The sequence below is a fragment of the Cnephaeus nilssonii genome (genome assembly GCF_951640355.1).
Source record: "Cnephaeus nilssonii genome assembly, chromosome: 17".
Taxonomy (NCBI): domain Eukaryota; kingdom Metazoa; phylum Chordata; class Mammalia; order Chiroptera; family Vespertilionidae; genus Cnephaeus; species Cnephaeus nilssonii.
The window spans coordinates 25,609,609-25,631,630 of record NC_137088.1 but is presented as its reverse complement, the minus strand read 5'-3'; the positions used below and the strand labels follow the sequence as shown (position 1 = coordinate 25,631,630).

General features: G+C 43.9%; 1 protein-coding gene across 4 annotated transcripts in view; it reads right to left on the bottom strand.

Moving 5' to 3' along the window:
- NEK11 (NIMA related kinase 11) overlaps positions 1-22,022 on the bottom strand; it is a 385,217-nt gene that overhangs the window by 231,078 nt on the left and 132,117 nt on the right. For 3 of the 4 annotated variants that reach the window (XM_079795662.1, XM_079795661.1, XM_079795660.1), the window contains one exon: positions 12,650-12,746. The exons of the other annotated variant lie outside the window; for it this stretch is intronic. In XM_079795662.1, coding sequence (XP_079651788.1) covers positions 12,650-12,746 — 97 coding nt within the window. The remainder of the gene's footprint in view (positions 1-12,649; positions 12,747-22,022) is intronic. 4 annotated transcript variants of the gene reach the window in all.

Genomic DNA, 22,022 nt, shown 5'->3' with positions numbered 1-22,022 from the left:
CCCTCTGTCCCCTTGCATCGAGCCATCAAAATTAGTTTTTGTATTCTGCATTTGGAAATCGTTCACACACCAGAGGGGTAAAGTTGATCACACTCTACAAATCCTTGAGATCATTTTGGATAGCCCTGAGCTAAGAAACCTCTCCATGTTTTATTATATTCTTTCCTGGCCAACTAAGCTTCTACCAGCTGAACTTGGGCAAACCAATCCCAGATCAAAGGCTAATGAGGTTCCCCATTGAGTTTCTAAGGGGTATTATTCTGTGTCCTGCTTTTCTCAGCATATCTTTTTCCCCCTTTATTTTAATTTATTTTCCCCCATCATCATTTATCTCCCCATTTATCCCTACCCCCCACAATCACCACACTGTAGTCTGTGTCCATGAGTTCTTTCTCTTTTTTTTTTGCTCAATTCCTCCACCCCCACAACATCACTCTCCCTCCAAGCTGTTTGCCTACCCTCTATCTATGAGTGTCTCCATTTTGCTTGTTAGTTCAGTTTGTTCATTAAATTCCACATATGAGTGAAATCATATGGTACTTGTCTTTCTCTGACTGGCTTATTTCAGTTAGCATATTGCTCTCTAAGTCCCTCCATGCCCCCTGAACATGCCTGATCTCGTTTTTAACAGCAATTGTACTCAACACTCCTTGATTAGGAGTTGGCCATAAACAATAGGAAGTCAAAACACTGTGAGTTAATTAATGCATGACAGCAGGAAAACAAACTCATCAAACCAGTCCAGGGCATCCCTGTCATTTATTCCTCAGAGAATTTAAATCAAAATCTGCCTTCAGTTTTGCTCTTACCCCTTCTTCAAGGGTCACATACTTTGAATTTTAAAAACAAGAAGCAAACATTTAATTCTAATTAAAATCAACAGATGGTAAATTCTCTAGTTATTCCAAGTTTTACTTAAATTAAGAGTTAGACCCCTGGGAAATGATGTTGCTTATTTCATCATAGGACAGCTCTTTATCCCCAAAGAAGCCACCTACAAAAAGTTCACATCTGCATCTCCTGAAACTATTGCTGAGGCTGTCTGTGACTTCTCTCCACATGCTCTACATAAAACACTGTGAGAAGCTGTCTGCCTCGAGGACCTGCTAACACATTCACATCTTGATAATGAGTCTTAGGAATCGAATCACGTTTCCCTTTGTTGACTTGGCTTCCTGGAAGCTCAGAGCCAAACTAAACACTCAGCCACGGCAACTATGTTCGCCCATTGATGTCCTCACTTTCTCTCTGGTCTTCATTTCCTCTACATATTATTCAATTAATATTGCACTTGACATAAAAATAGAGAGTAAATGCATTTCTTTCAGGTGTTAGAGGCAATCTCTGGCCAGCAAGTATGCTATTCATGTGCATCAGCTGGGAACTGGGTTTTCAAGTCCTTGGACAAAGAGTAGCCGGCTCTGAGGTGCTGCTGGCAGGTGGGCAACTGCGCCACCTAGAGCCTGGATCTAGGCACAGCGTGAAGGAAGGAACATCGGGCGGGAGTCAGGCTTGTGATACTATCTGTCCAGACAACACAGAGCAAACAAACTTGCTTACTACAGCTCAGTTCCCTCTGTCCCCTCTGTCCCAGTCAGAGGTCCTTTGGGCACCATTTTATGGCACCGTCTTGATACATGGAAGTGCCTTCCAGAGACCTGCACCTGCCCCTCAGGACCGGGGGAAAGGCCATTAGAAAGTACTTGCACCTCAGATAATGAAAAACTTGATATTATGGACTGAATTGTGTACCCCACCAAGTCATATGTTGAACGTGACTCTGTTTGGAGATAGGACCATGAAAGAGGCGGTTAAGTTTAAATGAGGCCCTTAGCGTGGCCCTAATCCAATCGGACTGGTGTCTTTACAGGAGGAAATGTGGACACACAGAGAGACACCAGGGATGCACCCATATGGAGAAAAGACGAACCTGGCTCCCATCAGCACAGGAAGACAGATCACACCCTCTCTCACATGGAGCTGAAACCCTAGGGCTCTGGCATTCTTCCGGTCTTTCTAAGGTTTGCCCATTATTCTGTACCTGCTCCACTCAGGGGCTTCTGGCTGTTTCCCGTCCACGCTCAGGGTGCACAGGATCATATGCCCACCTGTGCCCCTCACGCACTCGGGGGGTATAAGAAAAGCAGCGGAGACTCCTTGACTCGATCTCACTTACCAAGAAATGACACAACACTTGTTTAGATCATTCATTGGACAACATCTCCATATCGTACTGTCAGAGGGAGCCTGCCTCCTTCCTAGGGTCCCGGGAGTTGGGAGCCCAGGTGTGGCTGTTTATGCCGCAGCTGAGAATGGAAAGTGTCGGGTGGCATGCTGGTTTTCTTCTTCTAATTTGACAAATTAAAAACGATTAGAATCAAAACTCAACAGATACAGCAATAAACAGAAGACTTCCTGCTGAACCTGCAGTACCTGGTGGTGTTCTCAACACTGAACAGATTGTAAATGTTTCAAAATAATACAGGAACAGCTGTGTTCATTATTATAATTTTATCATAAATATGCTTAATTGTTTCAAAATAATGCCTATTTCCCCCAGCTGGGAAAAGTATAAGTTTACTACACATCAGGCACAGTCTTAATGGAAATCAAAGACATAACATTTTAGTTATGGCTCTAAAGAGAAAAAAAATGAACAAGGAAGGATAAACAGGAGACACTAGGAAGACTGAGGAAACCTTGGCACGATGCACATAAATGTTGCCCAAGAGGTCCTTGAACTTGCACCCCGAGGCCTCCACTCCCCAACGCTGGACACGTGCTTTGCAGTTGACAATAGCTAAAGGGCCCCCTTAGGATCATTTGCTTGAAAGCAGGATTTCGAATTTGCATAGAAAAACAACAGAACAAGCATTTTCATGGTCACCTGGACACCAACTGGGAAAGCCAGGGGCTGTAGGATGGCAATCAAAAGGGTCAAGAAAGAGTATGAGAAGGGAAGCACCTAGCATTTCCTGGGTCCCCTTAGTACTAAACACAGTGCTATTTAATACTTATGCTAAGTATTTCCCATTTCCCAGGGGAAGAAACAGATGTGGAAAGGCTAAGGGCCTGTCTAAGACCACAGAGTAAGAAGAGCCAGTTGCAAACCCAGACAGTTCAGATTCTAAAATCCTTCTGTTCATTACAGCAATTTACCTCCGAGGCCTCCCATTGCTACCGAAGTGGAGCAAATGAAATTGGGACATAAATGTGTTAAACTTCAGGGGTACACACACACACACACACGTATTAGAAAAAACATGTAGAGAAGGCTTTTGGGAGAGGTGAGATCCTGAGGACACAGATGTGAGCAAAAGGCCAAGAAGGGGAAGCCCCATGGGAACGTTTTATTTTGCTCCTAAGAAAGGGAGGAAGCAAGAGATGCCAGAAAACTGGGATGAAGCTGGGGAAGAAGACCCATATGGGGTGTAGTAGACTTTGGGCTGCACCCCAAGCTCCCCCTCATTCCCCAGCCGCTGGGCGTGCCCCTGACAGACAGCCCTCAGCCCGCAGCCCCCGGAATGGCCCTCTTGCCAGGGCTCACCCCTTCCTGAGTCCCTGCGGCCAGTGCTGGGGGACGCGGGGCTCTCAGGCTCAGCCCCTCAAGCCCACTTGGGACAGCTCTGCAGCACCATCCCGGCTCCCGCACCTCTCCTGCGCCCGCCCCCCGCCCCCATGTCTGCCCCCTTGCAGAAAATTCTGCAGGAAAATCATCTCAGAGCCTGCTTTGCAGTGAGTCTACCTGCAACATGTGGCTCACGAGCATTTTTTAAGAACAGGGAAGCCTAATTATTAGTTTGAAGTCACTTAGGTATTCGTGATAAGAAGCCTTTATCACCAGCTTCCAAATGTGCAAAAAAAAAAAAAAAATGTCCAGTGCACTCACAGGTGACTTAGGTGAGTAGGAGTACGAGGGAAAATGGATAAAGAAGGTGGAGTTTTCCGTCTAGACCGAGATGGTGCAGAATGGAGACAACACAGACAGAGGTGGGATAGTCACAACACCCAGGCCATGCAGAGGTCTTGGGAAGGCGTGTCAACTGCAACAGGACATGGACTTAGCACTTGAGCCAAAGTACCTAGACCTGGAGGGCAGAGCCACACTGGCTGACACAGGGGAAGGCTGGGGGCTGAGCCTCACCTTCACAGAAAGGGGTCAGATCACTCTGGGCCGGGGAAGCAGAGACCCCAGGCCCATTTGATGAAGAAGGCGCCAGCTGAGCCGCGCACAGACCTCTCCTTCCCGCTGGAAGAGACAGGCTCCTCCTCTGAACTTCTGGGCACTGGCTCCACTTGGCGGCACCTGTCACTCATTCCAGTTTTGTGAGTCACACGTCAGGGGTCCGGTCTCCCAACTAGGGTGTGAGGTGTCTCCCTTGTTACGTGCCTCCCAACTCTTACCGGCCCACACCTAACAGACTCGGGAGAAAAGCACAGTGAATTGATTGCTGATCTGAGATAGCCGAGCAAGAAATCTAACTGGCTTGGGGAAGGGTTCTTAAACGTTACCTGTACACTTAGAACCGCTGCTCTGGGGCAGGAGCCCTCGCTGGCTGGTTGCCAAGCCTTTCTTACGTACCAGCCTTTGTTGTTGTTTGGAAATTGAAATGCTGGTTTCAATCAGCGGTTCCCTCAGAAGTGCTGCCTGACACTGACCTTGAATTAGAGGAATGGAATGTCACAGGCATAACTAACACCTTTTCAATGAGATTTAGAAAGTGGAGGAGGAAAGAACCAGCACTTCATCTGTTTCTCCTCTGAAGGGTTATTTCAATCAGTGAGGCAGAATGAGCTTTATCCACACAGCACTTGGAAATCCTGAAATAGCAAGTCATTTGTATTGAATATATATATATTTGACAAAGGAGAAGCCTGGCTCAGAGAATGAGATGCTGTCAAAATTCAGATATCAAATACCTAGCAACTCAGAAAAGCATATAAAAAGGCGTAACATTTGATAGCAGCAGGGCGAGCCTGGATGCTGGCGTTGGCCTTGGGTGTTTTACTTAGTTAGCCTTTTCGTGTCACAGACTTTGCACCTTTCATGTGGGCTGGCACGTACTTTTGACTCCCAGGTGAGAACAAGTAGGTCCCAGAGCATGAAGCCAGGCCCCTGGAAGGCCAGGCTTTGGTGCCTCGCAGCTCCCACTGTCGCCATCCCTCCTGGCAGTGGTTACCAGCACTGTTAGAATCACCCAGACTTCTCCTTGAAACAGCCTTGCCTCTTACTAGCTGTGCGGCGGTGGCAAAGTTCCTTAACCTCCTGAAACACAGCCTCTTTCCTTATGAAATGGAGAGCCTTGCCCACCTCATGGGTTTGCTGAGAGGGTGTCTGGTTTAGCACGCCCCCTGGTACAGAGGGTGGGTGCATCGAGAGCACGTTCCCTCCACACAAACACTGCTATGGATTTGGTCCAGTTCAGAACCTGAGCTGATACTATAACGAAACTCATGCCATTCCATCTTGGAAACATTTCCAGCTCAACGCTCCACAGTCATTTTTATAATGATTGCTACTATGTCGGGTTAATGAGAAGGACGATCAAGGTCACGGGTTTCTCACCTTCAGTTGGACCTTCCTCAGTCAAGGTCTTCCTGTAATTGAAAGTGGAAGAGAAAATGCGAGAGCTTGTGAGGCGTCTACCTGAGGCTGCACCAACCACTATGTTTCACCTCAGGGTGACGCAGAGAGCCTCCTGGTGCCTTCCGCAGCCTCTAAATAGCGGACTGCTGCCCACACCACAGCACTCCGCCAGGGCTGTGCTCTGACCTTGGCAAGACCTTCCCGAACAGCTGACGTGGGAGGTCAACAATGAAAGTGCCAGCAGCCCACAGCCCTGCAGCACTCAGGAAGTCTCTGTAGTCACAGCAGCTGACACAAGATCAGTGCCATCTGGCCATGCAGGGTCTCTATGACCCACACAAATACGTGAGCCAGTTTTGAGCCACGGAAGGGGATGCAGCCCACTAGGCACGCCTGAGCACCAGCCAGCCCCAGGCGAACCGCCTCGTTCTCATCCTCCTCGATAAAGACTATATGTCAAATGCCTACTCGTAGGAGCAGCAGTGCCACGGGGCGTGATGCTGCACGTCACCACACGGACGTCTGGTCTCCAGGCATTAATCATCAACTGATGACGCCAATCAGCAGCCCGCAAGGTGACTCCACAACATGTTGGATATTTAACGCACCATAAACCCCTTCACCTCATTAAGGTAATTCACAAAAGTCACTGGCTAGGTGGAAAAGAAAGGATCACTTTGTATTAACCTGTGCAAGAGACATCATGTGACTGCCGGTGAGCAACGTTTCTGGTAAACTATGTTGGAAATCTCAGCTGAAACCTGAGGCCAAAAGTGGCTTCTTCCCTTCCACAGAAAACCTAGGCTTTGGTACATTTTGTGTACTTGACTCTCAAGTGTGTTTGCTGAGAGAGATGCACATACAGCTTCCTAAATTAAAAATATATACACACCAAAGCAAGTAAAATGACCCACAGTGTAAGACTACATTTATAGAGGAGGTAGATAGATAGATAGATAGATAGATAGACAGACAGATAGAGATAATATAAAACATAAAATGCAGTACTCTGTAGGAAACTGAAGAAACTCTCACATTGCTGGTGGGAATGCAAAATGGCATTTGGAAATACCTATATGCATGAATGTTCCCTATATGCATTCATCCCTCAATCAAGCAATCCCACACCTAGAAATTTATTTCAAGGATAAACTGCCAATAAAAAAAGAGCTGGATACTATTCATTACAGTGCTATTCGTAATAGTTAAAGACTAGAAAAGCCCATGTGTCCACCTAGGGAACAGGCTGACTAAACAATGGCACATCCACACAGAGAGCGATACAAGAGGAATGGAGTATATTGCTAGATAATACTAAGTAACCTTTAGGGTATGTTGCAAGTGAAGCTGACAAAAGTGTATATGATATGCTACCAATTTCTTAAGAAGTGAGAAGGAAGGTGCATTTGTGTGTGTGTGTGTGTGTGTGTACTATATATATATATATATATATATATATATATATATATATTTGAAATGTATTTTAAAAATGAAAGGATGAGCCATAAAACATAAAATTAAAAAATATATATTCCTTTTTGGGCAAGGAAGAGAATAGGGTAAACGATCCAGAAGAAGCTGGTCCTCTTTAAAATGTCTTTTTATAGATTTAACTCATGAAAACACTCTACATAATTAAGAAACAAATGTAATAAAACAAAAGTGGCTGTTAACATTTTAAAACAAATAAGCCTTAGTATGCCCATACAGATAGTAATGACTCAGCAAGTGTAGATCAGGGCAGGCTTGTGAGGAGATTACTGACGGGGAGGGAACTCCATGTGCACGGGCTGGAGCTCACCGTGCGCAGAAATAGTGCATTTTCATCCACGAAACTAACATTTACTATTAAATCTGATAATTCACTGGCCACAGGGCAGAATACACGGAAGGGTTCTGCCTCAATAGGGGGCAGCTGTCAGCCATAGTTTAATTGCTGCCCGGATCCCACAAAACAAAGCTAAAAGTAAGACCCAAAAGTATCAAACTGTTTCCAAGTAACTGAACTAAATCCTAAAACAAAGCTTAGGACTATTTCTTGCAATACAGAAATATCCAGCACCCAACAAGGTAAAATTCACAGTGTTTGACATTCAATCAAAGAGTACCAGGCATACCAAGAAGTAGGAAAATATGACCTATGATAAGAAGAAGAAACTGAAACCAACCCAGAAATGGTACAGAGGTTAGAACCAGCAGATAAGGGCATTAAAATTATGATAGCTGAAGGAAAGATTGCACGTGTTAAGCAGAGACTTGGGAGATATAAGAAAGACTCAAAACTTCTAGAGAGGAAAACTACAATGTCTGAGATAAAAAATACACTGGATGGGATTAACAGCAAATTAGATATCGCAGAAGAAAAGATTAGTTTAAATGAAGACATAGAAATAGAAATTATCCAAAATAGACAGACAGAGGTAGGCCTAAAAAATAACTAGTGTCAATGAGCTGTGGGACAACTTCAAGAAGCCTGAGATCTGTGTAACCCTAGTTCCCACAGGGAAGACACACATCTATGCTGTCAAATATGATGTTGGCAATGCAGGGGTGATTCAGAGCTGTGGCCCCACAAAGGGATCACATCCCTCATCATTAAGAGCATTTCTTAGGGCCCAGGTGTCAACTTCCAACTGAAGAAATGGGCCCAGCAGCTCCCCGGACCCTCAGGCCTTCTCCATGGCTTCCCATTCTCAGGATGTGGCTTAGTGACAGATCCCTTCCCTGGAACCTGTCCCACTGAGCAAAACAGTGGAGGCCACTCCTGCCCCTCGTTCCCAGGCACCAAGGACTCTGGGCGACTGAGTAACCCTGACGAGTCCCTGAAAGGGGAGTTGGAAGTTCGGCCTCAGAATTCCCTAGGTAGGGAGTTGCTCTCATAGCTTCGTGGGTCCAGAGGCCTTTGGAACAACTGCTTGTGAGGTGTCTGACCTCCTTGTGACCATTCTCCACGTGTGGGAATACAGGAGTTCCGCTTTGCGAGGGTCTAACACGACTATTCACAGGCCTAGATCCATATCCACAACTACTGTCCAGGTACAATGCAGCCTGTGATGCTAAGGGATGAGTCCACTTGCATGATATTCTGGAAAAGGCAACACTAGCGGGACAGGAAAGAGATCAACATACTACCAGGGGCAGGTGCGACAGGAGAGATGAACTACGAAGAGGAAGCTCGAGGGAAGTTTTAGAGATGAGAAAACTGTTCTATAATCTTGTGATGGTGGTTATGTGACTATATGCATTTATCAAAAATGATAGAGCCATATACTAAAAGAGTGAATTTTATATATATGAGTGATGTTTTTGTCAAAATTCATAGAACTATATACTAAAAAGAGTGAGTTTTACTAGATATGAATTATATCCTCCTTAATAAAATAAATGGAAAACAAGTGAGTTAAAAAGTCCAAAAAATTAAGGCCTCAAAAACATAAGTATATGTTAATATGATATTTGGCTTTTATTAAGATTGATTCAAAGGTTTCTGATCAACGTTACTGCAATAAATTTTTTTGTTTTTTAAAAAGACTGACTCCAACTCATACTCTGGTAACAAACTCCTCCCAGGTTCAAAGTCCTCTTTAGTCGGTGCTTCTCAAACTTGAATGTGTTCATGAACCTTCAGAAACTTTATTAAACTGCACATTCTGATTTGGGAGACATGAGACCAGAGATTCTTCATTTCTCACAAGCTTCCAGGTTATATCAAAGTTGCTGGTCTGTGGACCACACTTCAAGTAGCAAGGCCAAGGACATGAGAGAGATCACTGATATATAAGACAGAATTATTCATTCATATTGAACAAGCCCTCATGACACGATACATTGTGTTGGCCTGTGCAAATGAAAGGACTGGTCCCTTGGCAACAGTGTGTCCCTATCCTCAGAGCTGAAAGCTGAGCAGCTGTCATTCCATAGTTCACCTCTTTGACTTCCAGGAGCCAGGCCTAGAATCAACTCCAGCTCAAGGGGGTAAACAAAGCTCTTTACAACAGAAAACTCTGCCCTGAAGGTAGAGACTTTGTCTCCCATAAAAACACAGAGGCTCATCCATCCATCATTCCTTCCATCCATCCATCCATCCATCCATCCATCCATCCATCCGTAAACGAATAGCAACTTCTCTTGAAATGTACATGGAAATTACTCCGCCAGAAAGGAAGTCAATGCTGATTCCTTGTGATTCTGCTGACATTCCAAGGACTTGGCGTGGCGCCACCTAACCACTGCAGAGGGGCTGCCTGCGCCCGCCGGGGAGTGGGTCTGTGGAGTGGTTTCCCAGCAGGAATAAGAAGTGGCCAGGGCAGGAAGCCAAGTGTTGAAGGATGGGAAATGCTGGCTTCTATATTCAACAACTTCATGAAATTTTCCCAGAGAATTGGCACTTCTTTTTGCATACTGAAAACAAAATGCTATGTAGACGTTTCTTCACCCACAGACGCCTCCAGGTATAACACATCAGCTAACAGACTCATGCATGCCAACACCTTCAGATATGTGGCTCGGGGGCTCTTTCCAAGAGGAAGCAACCACGTGTGTATTGAAAGTCTATTATAAGTTAACAGTTATTGAGCACTTACTATGTGCCATGAGCTACCCTAAGTGCATTGCATACATTCATGATTTCAACTAACCCTCACAACACCCCATGAGGTGGGAACTATTATTAGCCCCACTTTACAGCAGAGAACTCTCAGGAAAATGAGGCTGGATAACTTGTCTGTTGGGAAATAAATCCCAGCAGTCACTGTCCCCTACCCACACCTCCCTCCTGACCACTGTGCTGGGGTCTATGCGATGCCAGACATGCACATATTAATGGCACTAAGCCCCAGGTCTCCCAGCTGGGAGAACTTGAAGAACGTGGCTGCACGATCACCTACATCACTCCCAACTTCCTCACAGAGCTTCGCCCTCTCACAGTAGGAGATGATGAAGCCACAGGGGCATCAGGGTCTGAGCTGGAAGGGTTGCTATTACCTAGATCCCAACTTTCTTATGTAAAACGGCTGTGGAGGGAGCAGGTTTGGTAGGGAAGTCAGGGGTTCAGTTTAAGAGGCCTCGTGGACATCCTAGGGCAGATGTCAAAGAGCAGGTGAAAATGCTCTTCTGGGATGGACTGGAGCTTTGTGTCGTGGAATGTAAGGGGACAACAGGTGATTCTGCCAAAGGAACAATGCCATCCACAGGGGAGTAGCCCAAACTGCATCCATCCACACGGAAACAAGAGCCGGGTAATGCCTGGTCAAATTCAGTCAGACAATAAGGAAGAAGACAACATGGCAGGAGTAAAATCCCTGGAATGCATCTTGGTCATTTGCTTTAGCAAAACTACTTTCATTTTAATTATTTAAAGCATTTCATAACATGCCAGGAAATAGGATGTTGCACACTTTGCAAAAATAATAAAGTTCTTAGATAAAAAAAATCTGACAATATTATATTATTAAATTTTAAGGGCGAAATAAATGAGTCACTTCCCTTTGAAAGTTATCAACTGAGAAATTAGCAAAGCCTTCTCCATAAACTTCAAGCAAGGAGCAGTGGCAGTAGGTAGAGGTGGGAGAGTTTGGTCCAAATTCCCTCACTTCCAATTCCTGGGAATCTCTTGTTGCCATGGTAGCTATGCTACTACGTGACCACTCAGGTATAGGCAGAATTAGAAGATAATAAGCATCTCACCTCATACTAAAGGTATTTATTATTTTTAAACCTAAATCATTACCAGATTTAGGTTTAAAAATAATTTTTGGCACTTTTCTTTCTTTTTTTTTTTTTCAAACGTTAGCTTAGATGATGTTGCGCTATACTGCAATATAAATGCAAATCGACTAAAAAATAACTTTTTCCAAAATTCCTTCACTATTCAACCAGCACCAGTATGGGAAGTAGATTTTAGAGAGAAGTGTCTGAGTAGGAACATGTGTAGGAGGAGTCCGCAGACAACACAGCCCACAGGACAAACCTGGACGGCCACCGATTTTTGTACATCTTGTGAGCTAAGAGTTGTTTTCCTATTTTATTTATTTATTTATTTATTTATTTATTTATTTATTTAATATATTTAACTTATTTTAATTGTATTAGATGTATTGGGGTGACAATGGTTAATAAAATTATATAGGCTTCAGGCGTACAATTCTATAATATATCATCTGTATATTGCATTGTGTGTTCACCACCCACAATCAACTCTCTTCCGTCGCCATTTATTATTTTTAAATGGTGGGGAAAAATCAAAAGAAGAATATTTTGTGATACCTGAGACTTATCTGAAATTCAAAATTCAGTAGGAAAGTCATGTTTTATTGAAGCACAGCCAGATTCATTTATTCGCATATTGTCTATGGCTGCTCTTGTGTTACACAGCAGAGTAGAGTAGTTGTGACTAAAACCATACAGTCCGCAGAGCGGAACATACTGACAGTCCAGCCCTTTAGAGAGAGGACTCGCCAGCCCCTGATCTAGGCACTGAGCTGCATGTGCAGGGGAAGTTAGACTAGGAGACAGGGTGTCTTCCTTGCCAACAAGTCTCTAACACGTGCTGTCTTAGTTTGTTTGGGGCTGATATCACCACACACCACACTGGGCAGCTCATAAACAACAGAAACTTACAACTCACACGTCTGGAGGCTGGGGAGTCCAAGATCAGGCCCAGTGTGGCCGCCTTCCGGTGAAGGCCCTCGTCCTGGCTCATAGCTGCTGCCTTCCCGCTGGGTCCTCCCGTGGTGGAAGGGGCTCGGACACTCTGTGGGGCCTCTTCTATAACACTAATCCCATGCTTGGGGGTTCTGCCCTCACAAGTTAAGCACTTCCAAAAGGCCCCACTTACCAATGGGGGTTAGGATTACAACATCTGAATTTTGGGGGGACACATTCAAACCATAGCAGGTGCCTTCAATGCAGATTCAGGCCTTTTAACCGAACTTTTGCAACTGTATTCACTGTTGCATCTCGGAAAACACAGCTGCTAGAAAAGCATGGCAGGATGGGATCACACTCTTTGTCAACAGGCTCTAACACTGCCCTGTCCCAGGGGTCAGGCAGCATGCTACTTACTCCCTCATGCGTTGCATCTCGGTCCTGGCCATCGCCCTGTTGAAAATTGTTGGTCCTGGGGACACGTCTGGAACTGCGCCGGTGACTGTCCTTGTGTCTGAAAATCAATGCACAGCCCTTATTGACTTCATCGGCACCCAGCATCCTCAAGGCAACATTCAAGGGCAACAGAAAACGGAGGCTAATCCACCTTTGCCAAAGGTAATGCCACACTAATTAGAGGAATTAATGCTGCCATGCACATTAAGGAGATTTATTCCAGGTGACAGGATTATTTACACTTAATATGCACGAGGAATTCTAGGACCAAGTTGCTCTCAAGAAGGATTAAACAGAACCTGATTGTTTAGAAGGTGGGCTTTTCAGACTGGGAAATGCAGGTATGGAAAAGCAGTCGTGTGCAGGGAGCCTTAGGCCAGCTTCCTTCAGAAGGTGTGGCTGTTGGCTTCTGACGCCTGAGGAATTTTCTCTGATAAACTTCATTTTCCCTTTAACTCAGTTCTACACCTGAGCATTAGCTCTTTGCAGTGGAAAGCAAGATGCCGACCAGGTCATCTGCAGCCTTGAACTTCAGCAGAATGGAGCAGAAGGTCAAGGCGGGGTTGGGAGGTAGAGTTGTCAGTGAAGGCTACGGTGTTACCAAATCTGAGGAGCAAGCCCCAGCTTTGACAGAGATGCACTGGAGGCTCGTACAGACCATGGTGGAACCGAAGGGAAAGAAACTGTCACCAACTGAAACAACATTACTTTCCATGGAGAAGCTAAAGCCGGCCCCTGAGCCAGGGCTCAGGGTAACCCAGAGCTGACTTTGTGTCTGGGCCCTCCCTGGGGCTGGGGGCCGAGTCCTCACTCTGTGTTCCTTAGATCTCCCACAAGGCGCCTCAGACCCCCATTAGAAAGTAACTTTGAACACCCTTATCTTCATTTATAAATGACATCCATGTAGTTGCTATGTCAGAGAAGGGACCCAAGTTGTGAAGTTCCTGCTCTTTTCCCAACAGACCACACAAGGAAGTGTGAGAGCCAAAACCCATTTTACAGATTAGTAAGCTATCTATCATCTATCTACCTACCTACCTACCTACCTACCTACCTATCTGATGCTATGCAATAAAACACAGTAAATATACTGCAATGTAATGCAATATAATTATCGGATGTAACTTCCTTCAAGAAGTCCTCCTTGATTCCCGAGGTTGGGGTGGTTAGTCCTCCCTTGTACTTGCATAGCACCAATAACAGTACTGTTCACCCTGCAATGATGCAATTACTATTGATTTCTCTCTCTCCCACCACACTGTAAATTCCATGAACGTAGGAACCAGTTCTATCTAATTCACTGCTGTAACAAGTGGCCAATGCACACCCACACTCTCACTAACCAAGGGACAACTCTACATGCTGTTCATTTTTAAAATTTATGCTTAAATTTATAAATTTATTAACATATTATATATTTAATTATAAATTATTAACTTTATAAATTTAATCTATCTATCTATCTATCTATCTATCTATCTATCTAAAACCATAATATGTAAATAGACCAAATGGCGGAACAACTGAACAACCAGTCACTATGACGTACGCTGACCACCAAGGGGTGTGTTTGGAACATGGTGGGTGTTGGCAGCAGGTGGCAGAGCACGGAACATGGTGGGCATTGGCCTCGGTGGGATGGTGGAACAGGTGAGCAGGGGTGCCAGACCAAGGTGGGACACTAGTCGCTGTCATCGGGGTGAGCCTCTGGTGGTTACTGAAAAGTCCTTGCTCCCGTGCACCGTGGTCCTGCCTGGTGCTTGCACCTGCTGCCAGCACCAGCCCCGCTTGCACCCACTGCCGGCGCCGTCACCCCTCAGGGCTTCTCCACCTCCCCCTGCTCCTGAGGGGCTATCAGGGCCAGCAGCTGCCACTCGCACCCACTGCTGGCATGGCCCCAGTCACTCCATGCCATCAGTGGGTGTAAGCGGAACTGGCACCAGGTGGGAAGGGCTGGGTGGGGGTGCAGAGGATGGGCCGAGACCCGCCCCTGTGCCCATCACAACCTCTTGGCCCACAGTTCTTTTCAAGGTGCACGAATTCATGCACTGGGCTCCTAGTTTATACATATATTTCTTAGATTTTAAAAAATTTAATTAGTCAAATGCAAATTCCAATATTTGCACATACATTCTTCTTTTGTATGCCCTCCTGGGATCATGCATCCCCACTTTGAACTTCTTGCTTTCATAGATATTGAGATGAATATTTCCCCCAACCCCCAACTTATTGTCGGAATCTCTGACCTGTCTTCTGTCTAGATCCTTAGATGTGGAATTACTGGATCAACAGGTATAAACTCTGCAGAGGGCACATTACAGCTATTTACATAAACAACCTGCCCTTCCTGGTACATCACTAGTTATGCCCTCACTTTAAGACAGCAGTACCAACTACTGGTTTCTTTCACCCTAGCAATGACCCCTTCACACCTTGAGAGGCAGACAGGATCTCTATCTAGATAATCACCAGGAGTACTACTGAGTACACATACATTAGATACAATGCTAGGGCCTGGGCAATGTGGCTCAGTTGGTTGAGAGTCCTTCCATGCACCAAAAGTAACTGGTTCGATTCCTAGTCAAGGCACATGCCCAGGTTGCAGGTTTGGTCCCAGGTCAGGTTGTATACAGGAGGCAACTGATCGATGTTTCTCTCTCACATCGATGTTTCTCTATCCCTCTCTGTCTCTTTTGTTTAAAAAGGTACAATGCTAGGTATGGGGAATATAAAGACGTAAAGCGAGGGTCTGTGGAAAAAGTACTAGCTTTAAAGTTAGGGAACCACAGTTATTGTTCTACTTCCAACTCTCACCAGTTACATGGCCCTCAGGTCACTTCCCTGGGCCTCAGTTTCCTCATTTTATATTTAAATGTTTCATCAGACTGAAGACCTTCTCTCAATTCAAACATTCTATAATCTGGCATAAACATATCCCTGGACTTCCAGGGGGATAAAATTTACTTGGGGAGGCAACACTTACCCTGACACAGATAAAGAGCAGTCAAAGGGACCAAATGTTAAGAAGCAAATGGCTGGGACCAGCAAGAAATGTTACAGGCATCATAGAATATCAGGCAAAATCATCCTGAACTCTCTCTTCCCCCGCCTGTGCATTATAGGATGATGAGGATTATTATACTTGATACTACCCTATGGGGATGTTTTGACAATGAGATGAAAACAAAATGATGTGAAAAGACATTAAGCAACTAGAAATTGGGTTTCTTAAGAACACAGAGCACAGCTCATAACAGTAACACTGCCAGGATCCCTCCTACTCCATGGTCTCTCACGGCAGAGCTATCTTCCCTGAAGGAGTAACAGCTTGATGATTCTGACATTTCACTAGCAGAGAGAGGTTCTCTCATTTCCTCCTATTTCCCTTTATTCATTTCAGTTGCTGAACAAATGACCTTGATGGTAAAAACCCGTGTTGCCCTCCCTGCTAAGTAAGCATCCTACTGTAGCATGTGGTGCTAAAGTGCTGAGGCAGGGCCTGCAGGGATGGGGGTTCTGGCAAACACGATCTCACTTAAGCACCTGGGACACTGCTGACTCAGGGATCTTGCAGACACTGCCCTCGGTGCACAGCACAAACAGGATGCTTCCCACCTAATCTCCTTTTAAACCGCTCCTCTCAATTGCCTAAGGAATTCTCAGGAAAGAACTATGATTTGAAGACACCCCTCTTTGCCCATATCATTGCAAAGGCATGTTCTCATGGCCCACATGCTCCTACTCTTTAGAGTAGCTCATGATCAAAGATTGGCCGAGAGGTTGGCAAACTTTCTCTGTAAAGGGCCGAGTAATAAATATTTTAGGTCTTACAGGTCAAACAATCTCTGTTGCAACCACTCAGCTCTGCTGTTACAGCATGAAAACAGCCATAGGCAATAGATAAGTGAACGATTTCAAATAAGATTTTATTTACAAAAACAGGTAGTGAGCCGATTTGGCCTATGGACTGTGGCTTACCAAACCTGACCTACATGATGGAGAATCATCATGATTCTGAGCTGGAGGTGACCAGAGACCTTTAAGTCAAATGCTGTCATCTTATGGACGGGAAGTGAGGCCAAGAGAGGCTGTGTGACTGCCCAAGGTCAAAGGAGAGAACACTCCAGAAGCTTCCAGGAGGAAAGGAGCTGGGCACATCAGGAGGAGTGTGTGATTTGCCTTAGAGGTCTGGGGGTTGAGTCTCTGATGTTTGGTAAGCCACAAAACTCCTATGACTCACTTTCTTCACCTGTACAAAAAATAATTTTGGGGACTCTAGTGAAACTTAAATGCAATGATCTCTATAAAGGTGCTTTGTTTCCAGAGACATAGAAACATGGAACAGACTGTGGAAGGTCAGGGGGAAGATAGGGGAGGGGGGGGGAGGTAATCAACTAAAGACTTTGTATGCATATATGCATAACCCATGGACACAGACAGTAGGGTGCTGAAGGCCTGGGAAGAGGGTGGGGCTGGGCTGGAGGAGGTCAATGCGGGGAACAGGGGCATATGTAATACTTTCAACAATAAAGAATTTTTTTAAAAGGTGCTTTGTTGTTGGTAAAGGAGAAGGTAAATTGCCTCTGTCACTCACACGGCACCCCCCAATCCAGTGCTTTGCACAAAGCAGTTTTTCAATAAATAAACAGCGCCCCATTGCCTCCACCAAAATTAAATTAAAATAAAACTGGGTCAGCTCAGAAAAACAAACTTGCTACTCGTAGGGGAGATAATAAATACCAGAAGATAGGAAATCAATAAAAGTTTCTATTTTTACTACATGGTTATTTCATGCAAGAAATATTCAACCAAATTGTGTGGAAGATTAAAAACAACAGGAGTTCATGGGTTTGAAAATGCTCATTTCCTTTTGAATATATCAGACAAAGCCTCTAAGAATAGCACCTATCAGTAAAGAGAAATAAAAAATAAGAGGGAGTGTCTTGTTTATTTGTTTTTTAATAAGCAATTAAATGTGTATACAGGTTAAGAAGAGGTTTGTAAAAGCCAGATCCTAACTTTTTCGGGTGTGGTTACCCCATGGAAACAGAAGCCAGTGTTTGGGGCGTTTTATTGTAGAGTTCTAACGTGGAGATTCTTAGCTTTAGAGACCAAATCTGCTTTTATGTAACAGCAGGTTGGGCTGCTTCAAGACTGACTAAATTACTTAAGTGCATCAATACTTCCCTCTTCTTTTAGTAGAAAAGAAGTCATCCACGTTCATTGTACACAAATTAGAAAACAGAGAGAGGAAAGCCACTCAGAGAACCATTATTGACACTTTGGTATTTCCAAATGCATGTGTGTGTATGTATGTGTGTGTGTGTGTGTATCAACTATGGTTTATATAATTCATAACACCTTTCATGTCAATGCATATATAACTATATCATCATTTTTAATCAAGTGTAAAGAACCTCTTTGTTCTAGAAGACATACTAAACTCCATTGTAAGGCATTTATTTTTACTCCAATTTTTCCCTCTCGTAAACAATACTGCCATGAGAATCCTTGTATATTTATTTTTACCGTATGCCCAACTCTGATTGTTCTTTAAGATAAATCCCTAGACTTAGACTTGCTGGGTCAAAAATATTTCATTCTTTCAGGTTAGTATAACTAAAAGTTGGAAGAAAATGTTTTTCTAGGTTGTAAGTAACACTCTCTTTGTGGGGTCATACATATATTGAAGATGGAATGTGAGATACCTTTATTAAAACCTTGATTCAATTTATTAAAATTTGTCAAAAATAAGCATTTTTTTAAAAGCCGTAGATGGAAGAGAAGACTTTCTTCCCTGGTTTCCTAGTCCAGTGGTTTTTAAAGTACAGTTCCTGGACCATAGCATCAGCATCACCTGGGCACTCGTTAGAAATGCAGATCCTCAGGCCCACCCCCAAACCAACTGAGTCAGAACCTCTAGTGTTGGGGGCCAGCAAGCTGGTGATTCTGATGCTCGCTATAGTTTGAGAACTTGCCTAGTCCACGTGGTCTGCCTTCCTCATCTGGTGTTCATTACCTCCTGCCTGAAGTTCTAGTCATCTGGTCTAGTGTTTCTGGGCCAAGAAATGCCCAATTGCGCTGCTATGAACAGAGGGGTGCATAGATACCTGTCCTATCAGATACTAAATCATTCCGTAAAGGCACTGGAATTAGACCACTCTGGTGTTGATAGAAGATTAAGGAGCTTGATCAGCAGACCAAAAGAGAGTCAGAAAAAGACAATATCCAGGAGTTGTGATATCACTAAAAGGAAAATTTAAATTAAATGGAAAATATAAATTCTACGGGTGTAAAAACCTCATGTGAAAAATAAGGCAATAAAAATCCTAGAAGAAAATTTTGGAGGCTATACCTAAACTCTAAAAAAAACCCAACAACACAGGAAGCTAGACTCTATAAAGTTCAGTTCTATTTGCCTACATAAAAAAAAAAATTCCTTTACCAAAAACACCCCAAAGAAACAATAAACAAAATAAATGTAAAATAATTGGTTAAAATTGCAATACATATGATAGACAAGGCAGTAGTATTATCTTTATAATAAATTTAACCTAATATACTGAATGCTAAGTCCAGTGCAAGTAGCAGTGAACATTCCTCTCCACACAAAAGGGTGCTGGATATTAAAGATCCTAGTAAACATATTTTTTTCAAGGAAAAGAAGGCTTTATTTGTTTAGGAAAAATAATAAAAATTAGCTACCAAGATAGTTCATGCCATGTTCACAAGTGTGATGATTCAGGCAAATAACACCAAGTGGAACTGCTGTCCACTCCCCAGCAAAGCCTGCATCTCCCCATGGCTACATTTATCCTTCTATCGGGAAGGATCTCAGACGCTCCCATCTCCTTCAAGCTTCTCTGGTGACTTCTGTCCCCCAACTAAAAGCAATATCCCCATTTTGGGAATCCTTGCTCTCTTGTTATATAGTTATTTAGGCTCTTGTTTTAGTTCTCCTCTGAAATCTAAGCTTTCAGTGGCAGGATCCAGGCCTAACACATCATTGTGAGCTAATACCATTCCTCTGTAGAGCATGTTAACTTTGTTGAAATCATAATATGTGAGTAACAAATGAGGGCATGATTGCTGAGGTTCTCTCTTAATTATGTAAACTTGATTAGTGGAACTTTTCTCCTGGCTAACAGTAATATTCAGAATGTCCTTTGCTAAGAGTTTACTACCAAGAATGAGTATTAATATTGTTTTAGGGATTTATTTATAGTACAAAGCCTTTTCCCTGCTCCCATTACCACACATCTGCCAAACGAATGGTCCGGCATGGTAACAGACAGATAGCAGGTTCTCTGTAAACTGACACTAATTCTAATCTGTTGCATCTTTTCAAGTTTTAAGGAACCTATAGAAACTATTAATTTTTTCTAATGCATAAACAGAAGGGATAGTGGCAAACAAATATTGTGCATTCACATCAAAACGATCCAAGTGGTTTATGAGTCAAAACCTCCCTCCTCACCTCCAAAAGTAGTTGTTTCAATGTGTCAGTAACCAAAGATAAACCGCTATGTTGAAATCATTGTAATTATTTTGAGACATTCTTTTCTTTCAAGATGAAAAAACACAGTAGTGCAAGGTTAAATGCCTGTCAGTCATCCCTACACTTAGCGGCTTAGAGTTTGAAGAGCTTAAGCAAAGGAGTTCCTAAGGGATCCATAAGCCCTGTTGCCTTCTCTGGTGTGTATCAGTCACATTGTTTAGTAGAGATTAAATGGTTATTACCCAAGTTCAATAGAAGAATTGAGGGGTAACAATTTTCAAAAAGCCAAACATATCAGCACACCAAAGGAATCTTAATGGGCAGAGAGATGTTGAAGTAGTATCTGTTTGATTTAATTACTTCTGTGAAAATGTCCAGTTTTGATCTATAAAACAAGCCTTTTTATAAATATAATTCACCATGGACTTGTGTCATTCTGCTGATGAGTTCTCTCTAGAAGTACAGCTAAATTCTCAAACATAGAAAAAACTTAAACTTCTATGCTCCCTGGGTTCATAGACTGGTTACTAAGAAATAAATTGACAGAATGTTCTTTTCTAAGTGTGATGAGAAGGAAGACAGAGGTCATCTTCTGTCCTCACTGAGTAGTGATGGGCCTGAACGGTTACTATAGCAACACCATCTGTTGTCTGTGTAATGAGAACCCACATCCAGTTCCCCACCTCAGGTCACTCCTTTCAAAGCATCCTCCTTACTGTTTGTTAAAGGTGATCTTTTCTGATTTGCTTAAAAGCCAGTGGTATCCCAATCCAGAGGGGAAAGATCAAGCTCCTTAACCTGGCACACAGGTTCTCCATGGCCTTGGCCCAGGTTTGCTTATCCCTTCCTCACACCTGAGATTCCAGCAGCATCAAACTTCTTGATAGTTCCATGCATATGCTCAGTTATTTCATACCTCTGAGCTTTCACGCTGCTTGATCCTTTCTAGAGAATTCTTCCCCCTCCTCACAAATTGGTAACTCTACTCATCTTTTCATTTACTCATTAAATGATTATTTTAAAATTGCTATGTGCCAGCATATGTGTTAGACTCTGAGGCTACTACAGTGAATAAGATCTTGTGCTGCCCTCACAGGTACAGGCAATGACAGGCTGCACCCCAGAGTGGACCTCTGTCCTCCACTTGGCTCACTCCCAGCACGTGCTGTCTTCCTCACAATGCCCTCACTAAACCGGGAGCTCATTAAGAGAGGGACCTTGTTTTCATCATCACCCTGTAATATCTGGCTTATCATGTGTGCTTTATAGACACTTGTAGGGAAGAAGGGGGTGGGGACAGGATACACATTTCAACCACTGCAATCTCATGTTTTAAAGTATCTGTCCTTGGTGAAATGGCCACTGCCCACATTCCTGGCTGTCCCCCATGCCCTCCTTTCTGGCCTTTCCTGTTCTCTTTTCAATTCCTTCTCTCTTTCCCTTTCCTAACTCTCCCTGGATCACTCAGTATCCTGTTCATGACTGGCCTTGTTTCTTGTACCCTGTGGGAAATTTCAGGAGGAATTTAGGGCTGCAAAAATGAGCTGCCTCCATTTGGGACAACAGGTCCCCCATGTGTGAAAGCAGCACCTCGGGATACCCTGCGGTACTGCTACAAAGGTCTCACTGGTTTGTCCAGGACCCCGTCTGGTGGCTGGGACCATGTTCCTAAAAGGTCTCAACATCTGACTTCTCATGCAGTGCCTGAACCCACCAGACCCCCTAAATACCTGATGCAGATACTAAGGACGAGGCAAAAGTACAACATTGGATCCAAGGGAGCTCAGTAACCCTTGCATGTAGCCCAGCACACACTGCCAGCACCACAAAAAGAGA